The sequence below is a fragment of the Uloborus diversus genome, chromosome 9 (genome assembly GCF_026930045.1).
Source record: "Uloborus diversus isolate 005 chromosome 9, Udiv.v.3.1, whole genome shotgun sequence".
In the NCBI taxonomy this organism is placed as follows: domain Eukaryota; kingdom Metazoa; phylum Arthropoda; class Arachnida; order Araneae; family Uloboridae; genus Uloborus; species Uloborus diversus.
In genome coordinates this window covers 69,906,026-69,912,946 of record NC_072739.1, presented here as the reverse complement: position 1 = coordinate 69,912,946, position 6,921 = coordinate 69,906,026, and the positions used below count along the sequence as shown (strand labels likewise).

At 31.5% G+C, this 6,921-nt stretch overlaps 1 protein-coding gene across 1 annotated transcript in view; it reads right to left on the bottom strand.

The window, feature by feature from the left end:
• LOC129229458 (cyclin-dependent kinase 9-like) overlaps positions 1-6,439 on the bottom strand; it is a gene marked incomplete at its 5' end in the record, with an annotated part of 10,764 nt that extends 4,325 nt beyond the window's left edge. Inside the window, 5 exon segments of the mRNA XM_054863772.1 lie at positions 544-693; positions 1,756-2,002; positions 5,527-5,704; positions 5,825-5,915; positions 6,372-6,439. Coding sequence (XP_054719747.1) covers positions 544-693; positions 1,756-2,002; positions 5,527-5,704; positions 5,825-5,915; positions 6,372-6,439 — 734 coding nt within the window.
• Positions 6,440-6,921: the final 482 nt, after the last annotated feature.

The following is a 6,921-nucleotide window of genomic DNA, read 5'->3' as shown; positions in this document are numbered from 1 at the left end:
TCTCCCTGAATACTACTATAGTATCATGTAGTCTAGTGGTTAAGGCTAGAACCTAAGGAGCTAATAGGCGGGGTGATGTGGAGAAAAGTGGTTAAGGCTAGTCTTTCATCCAGACTAGATCCAGGCATGGGGATATTTACCAGGCATCTCCCACAGTATAAGAAAATCTTAACTCTTCAAACAAAAAGTTGGAAGCTGTTTGAGAAAAGTATGTAGAAGATTGCCTGATCAAAGAGTAATGGTGTTGAAAAAATGACCAGAAATCACACTGAAGCTCTCATTTTGATTCGGGAAAATACATAAACACCAAAAATGCTACTTATAATCAGTTGGCAGTATAATGAACTTTTAATTTCAAATTTACCATATATTCAAAATCTGAATCTCCCTTCCCCCCTCCCCACTTTGTTTGATAAGCTTTGTGTAAGTAAATTCTAGGTTTTACAAAAAAAAATGCCAATATTAAATATTATGCTCTAATTTAAGTTTAAAATTAGTAGATAAATGTTTAAATTCTAGCTAAAGATGAATAAAAATTGTTACCTTTAGACGCTCTTTGACTTTCCTTTTCTGCCCCTTAGGAATGTCTAGTTTTACATAAAGTTCAAGTTTCTCAACACCAGGAAAAGTTTCAGGATTTATGCAACCACATAACTGACTGATTAGAGTTAGCTGATGCTGTTCAGTGCTGCCCTAAAAAAGACAGTTTCATGGTTTTTAATAACAATTAGCAAACTAAAATGCTTAACAAATTATTTAGACAAAAATATATACTAATTGTGTACATACTGAGACTCGTATAGCTAGGAGCCGAAATGTCTACCAGGTTGATGCGAACTTGGATGCTAGATTATATTGATTGCTGATAATCTTTTTGTTTTGATAGTGTTTTCTAGATTTAAAGCATTTTTATAAATACATGGGTGAAAATATCAAGTACAATCAGTCAATGTATTATTTTTGGTTGTGAACTTCAACTAAACATAATACATTTCAGAATATGCAGTAGCCTAAAACCATGCAATCTAGTGGTTACAGTCACTCTCTCACCCAGACTAGATGCTCAGCAAGGGAAGAACAGCCACGCATCTTGCACATTGTGGAAGGTGCTCTTCTTGAGAGGTATTGCCATATTCTAATAGATGAGATGGGAAGCTCAATGAACTTGGATGTTTTCCTGTCAACACTTACTCCAAGTTATGTATTACACTCAACTAGAAGTTATTCCACAGACATGAGCTAGGACTACGAAAAATTGCTAGAAATGTCGATTTTACCCATATTTGAGAAGCTGCAAATGTACCAAAGAGTTTATGCAGACTCTCCAGAGAATATTTTCGGAGAAGGCAATTGGTGTCAAAGAAGAATTGGAGGTGAAGCGAAAGCCTAAATTAAGGTCCGAGAAATTTTGAATGTCATCATTAGTAAACAAAAGGTTTTTATGCCGTTCTCCATGGCATGTATAATAAATAACAAGTGTGAAACCATACATCCAAACACGCTTCATGAAATTTCAGAGAATTTCTCTTATTTGTCAAGGAGAAGGCTGTTTCTCATCAAGATTTGCTTCAGGTTATGCATTACATGCATATTTTTTGGACTGACCCTGCCAGTTCAACAACCAAACATTCTACAAATTTCACGAAAAGTTTATGAAAAATCCTAGTTTATACTAAAAAATATAAAATTAAAATTAGTGAAATGACAAAAACACAACTACATTATTTTACAGAAAAAAGATAAAACTTTACTTACTTGCATAATGGGACTTCGTGTCCACATTTCAGCCATAATGCAACCAGCACCCCACATGTCTACAGGGGGACCATAATTTCGTTCACCAAGTAACAATTCAGGAGGCCTGTACCATAAAGTGACAACCCTATTGGTGTATCTGTTAGGTTGGCCATTTTTACTAACACTGAAAGCTCTGGCTAAACCAAAGTCTGCAAGTTTCAAAACTCCATGCTTTGTTATGAGAATGTTTGCAGCTTTCATATCCCTACAATATTGGAAATATGAACACTGTTAATGCTAAATTTTGAACTTTTTAAATTTATGCATTTTGTTTTCATTTTATATAAATGAATAATTGAAATCAAACTTTTTCAATTAATTTGTATAGAGGAAAATACACTTGTTACATTAATTCAAGAACATAATAGAATATAGTAAATTAGTTTCAATAGTACATATTTTTTTAAGTGACTTTGTATTTACTAAACATATTTAAAAATCTATTCTCGGAATTGGTCAATGCCAAAAAATATTGGCAGCAAAGAGTGGCCTAGAATAGCATGTAGATAACCAAAGTTTAAATATAGTGGAGGAAACTATACATATAATAAAATAAGATGTTTGTTTGTGTGTGGGTATGTGTGTGGCACGTATCCCGGGAAAACGGTAAGGCCTAGAAAGATGAAATTTGGTAAACAGGTGCAGTTTTTACCGATGGTGTGCACCTCGGGCTTCGATTTTTGATATTTTAATTAGATGAAAAGTTATTTAACGTTTTATATGACTTTTAGCACTTTTTAGTACTTATTACCTCACAGAACCCGAACCAATCGCATCAGACAAATATTTTTTGTACTATTTTTGCATTTTTTATGAATTTTTGGAAAATTTTGATTTTGCATTTTTTCGAAACTCATCCTGCAAAGTGTATAAAAGCCTCTTTTCTAAAATTCAAATATGCGATAGTGAGAACATTTCACCCTCTTCAGAAATTTTTTTTTTCAAAAACATGCAATAGTTTTTTTTTTTCTTACAATTTTTTAAATGCAGAACACCCCGCCCATTTTCGCATGCCCGTGGATCAGTCAAAAAAAAAAAACGTTCTTCCTTTCTGCTGTGACGTCACAACCTGGATTTTGATTCGGTATTGAAGAATCAAATCTTAATTGCTACAATTTTTATTATTTATTGATTTTATTTTTTTTATTTTATTTTATTTTATTTTTTATTTTTTTTTTGTACTATTGCTTAATTCTATATTTTAACGGCTTGCTTTTTTTACTTCTTTTTTTAGTTTACGGATTTCATTTCCTTCTTTTTTCGATCCCCCCCCCACCCCCACCCTCCTCCGCCAGACGTTTTGCTATATCTATTATTTTATGAAACGTATTTGAGCGCATTTAATTCGATGAAAAGAGTGAGGGATTTTTTTTTCTTTTTTGAAAACGCTACTTTTTGCACACTACAAGGAACAAAAGGCGGCAATCTTAAGGTAAAACGATGTATGGCACAAAACGCAACTGGAGATAAATACAAAAAAAAATATTTTTTAAATTAAACTTGGTATAGATAGATAAAAAAAATGTCGACAATTTATTTAAACAGCTCCCGAAGGCGGCAATCTCGGCGTAGACAGGTGAATGGCAAGTAAACCAAACAGCCACCATAGGCAGCTGTTTGCATAAAAGGCGAACCAGCTGGTCGCCACAGGGGGCTAGTATAAAATAAAAAAAGAATATTACTTTGTTACATTAATGATGTATCAAATACATCATAAAAATTTAGTCCATAACTTTTTCGTTATTTCTAATAATAAATGAACAATATTACTATGATTAATATAATTTTTAGAATGAAAATACTGTAGTTGAAAAAAAATATTGAAAATATCAAAATATCATGTGATATATATCGACCGATATATGTCGGCGAACCCTGTTATAATGTATAAAATAAGCATAGATAAAGTGGAAATGTAGCTACAAATTAAATATTGTTCACTGTCTCAAAATGGTCATACAAGCTTCTCATACGTAATTAATAAATGCATTTGATTTGCTAAATTTAATATTTTACTATTTACTCCTTTTAAGTTAGTAAATTGTAATTGAAATATAACTAAATTGTTAAACTATAATTTAAATATTTTCTTCCAGGTAGTATTGGGCAAAGACTTATTTAATACATTTGCACTATATCACACAAACTTAGTTTTTTATATCATTAGATTAAATCTTTAATTTCAATGGAAACCAATAATGTGACACCACCCAACAATGTAATGAAAACTTGCCAAGAAACCAGGAAAACAGAAAGAAATTACATGGATTAACAGGATGATAACTAAACGTGGTAAGTGCAAGAGAGAGCTGAAGAATGTTTGAATTAAAAATTACTCTATTAGGATTGTAAGATGATGGAGAGACAATGAAGTTATAGAAACAAAGGACGACTCTTTGTGATTTATGGATGACTGCGGCAAAACTAGATTGTATAACGTTGGTTTTATCCTTCAAAACAGAACAAATATTTTTTTTTAATATCTTGCAGTTTGAACTTTGCATTATGGGTAAAATCAGAATTCAAGAGAAGTAAGATTATCTCTATACATATTCTTCGTCTACAGAGAGATCGATAAAATATATCTTCATCTACAGAAGAAAAGTATGAGGAAAAACAAATCTCAAATGAAGAGTTAGAAAACGCTTCTTGATGGGGTAGGGCCACCCAATGAGTGTGTAAAATATCATCTGGTCTTAATAATCGCTGATTTTAGGTGAATGTTGGAAAAAAGGAATGGCTGAAAGAGATAGCTAGAAGACAAACACTACATGAAGAGTGGAACGAAAATGGCAACTACTTGGACACAGCTCGTAAATTGTTAATTAAGTTCCCATATTATCCACATAAAACATTGGAAATCACCAGACTTAAAAACAAGCAACTTTAAAAAAATGATCATGTTTATTGCTAGGCATTGCTTGTCATCAATTTTGGTTGTAAGAAGCCAAAGAGAATCAAACTGTGATGAGTGGTCAGAGTAAAAATTCAACAAAGAACCATATGTAGTTTTTTTAAAACTTATTACAAGAAGAAAAATAGACTTGGCCGCAAAACAAAGTTGTTAAATATGACCATAATTTTGCAGAGGAAAGTCAGTAATTAAACAAAGTTGCGACAGGTTAGCAGTTCCAAGAAAAAGAAAAGGAAAATTTCCAGAAATTTATAAAAAGCTTCAAGTCGAAAGTTAAAGGAGTTATTGCAAAATTTTAGACACTAATAATACAGAAAATATTGATAAATGCTTCTGTCAAGTTCATAAATTCTGTCCAGGTGCTGTGAAAGTTTATGAAACTTAAATTAAAAGTAAGACACTAAATAATTAAAACATTTTACTTAACTTGGCATTAGAATTTATTGTTGTAACTTTATTTGCTTATGCTTTATTGTTCCAGAAAATATGAAAGCAAGAGAATGGGGTCAGTATGATGAAATTTTTATCCTGGAGAAGTCATGTAACCAACCATCAACCAAGAATATGAGTTGAGGCGGTAGAACGAATTAAAGATAGTAAATTTCACAAGTGGTCAGCCTATCACGATCTTTATTTACACCGAAAAGAAAATATAAAATGCAAAAATATCAATACTCTTCGTATCAAGTTCAATTATGTTTTATATTGTCATTACTCCTAATATTTGCCCCAGTTGTCACGGAATTTTCTGACTTTATTTACAACCCTTTGCTTCTAGGTTCTTTTGTTAACATTCACAATAAAAACATAAGTACCTGTGTAGAATTTTGTTACTATGTATGAAGTACAATCCATTCAAAAGTTGTTTCATGACCATCTTTATCTCCCCAAGAGAAAATTTAACATTAACGTTGCTCAGGAGGCCAGCTAAGTCATGCTCACAGAAGTCAAACACTAAGTAAAATGTTGATTTGCAGCGATTGAAGGCGGATGCTGCAAATAAAGTATTTATATATATATTTGTCTTTTACATTTGATCATTCTAAATGACAAACATAAAAGAATTAAAATATTTATCTTTCATTCTATGAGTGAAATATTCTTTTAACTTACCTTTTGTTCTGCAGATTTCGATCAAGTTGACAACGTTTTCATGTTTCAAAAGTTGTAAAATTTTTATTTCCCTGAGGGCTGTTATTGGAAACTAAAAAAAGAAAAACCCATAAATTTTAAGTAAAAAAGCATTGTACCTAGTATTGAAAAATATAGCATTTAAATCAATTAAAAAGAAAACCAATTTACATAGAAAACATATGGAGGAAATAATTTTAAAAGCAACATGGACAAAAATTTGAAACATCTTCAATAATTTTAAAGGGTTTCCAAAACTTTTGAACATGATGTTAAGCATGATATAAAATAGAATGTGTCTTGTAAAAAAAATTCTTTTTAACTCTAAAAATAAGTGAAGAAAGAAAAAACCAATATAATAAACTAGATCCTTGATATGCAAAAAAATCGAATTTTTTAGAATAAAAGGTGAAGGGTCTTTCAATAAGAGCGGGAAGCTGTTGAAATGGAATACAAAATGATTAATAAATTGTATTTTGATCACATTTAATATATATATGTTTTTAAATTAATGCTAATAAAAGCTTACTCCTTCTTTTTCGTTTTCCATCAAAACCTTTTTTAAAGCAACAATTTTTCTTGTAGTTCGATGCCGGGCTTTGAAGACTTCCCTAAAATAACAAATAGCAAAAATTAAACATACAACTATAATAAACTCAAGCAATGTTATTACGTAATTAATAAATGTCAATTATTTTTGTTGCCGAATGCGAGTAACAGGAATTGAATGGAGTCCAGTTGGGGAAAACATACAGAAATGGACAACCTTCTTACATCACCTTGCAGAAGACATTAAGCAGGAAGTTTCTTCGGAAATAAATGACTGCAATCTTTTTGCAACTTTGACCGACAGTTCTACTAGCAAAGCCATTACAGAATATAAAGCTGTCTGTATTGGGTATGTTTAGTGCAGGACAATGAACCGACGATAGCAGTACGGTTTTTGAGACTGAGAAATTGATTTACATGCAAATGCAGAAGGTATTTTATCTGCCATCGAAACAGGTTATTCAAATGCTGATGTTGCAGATAATTGGGAAGAGAAATTCTTTTGCTTAACAGTAGATGGAACAAACATG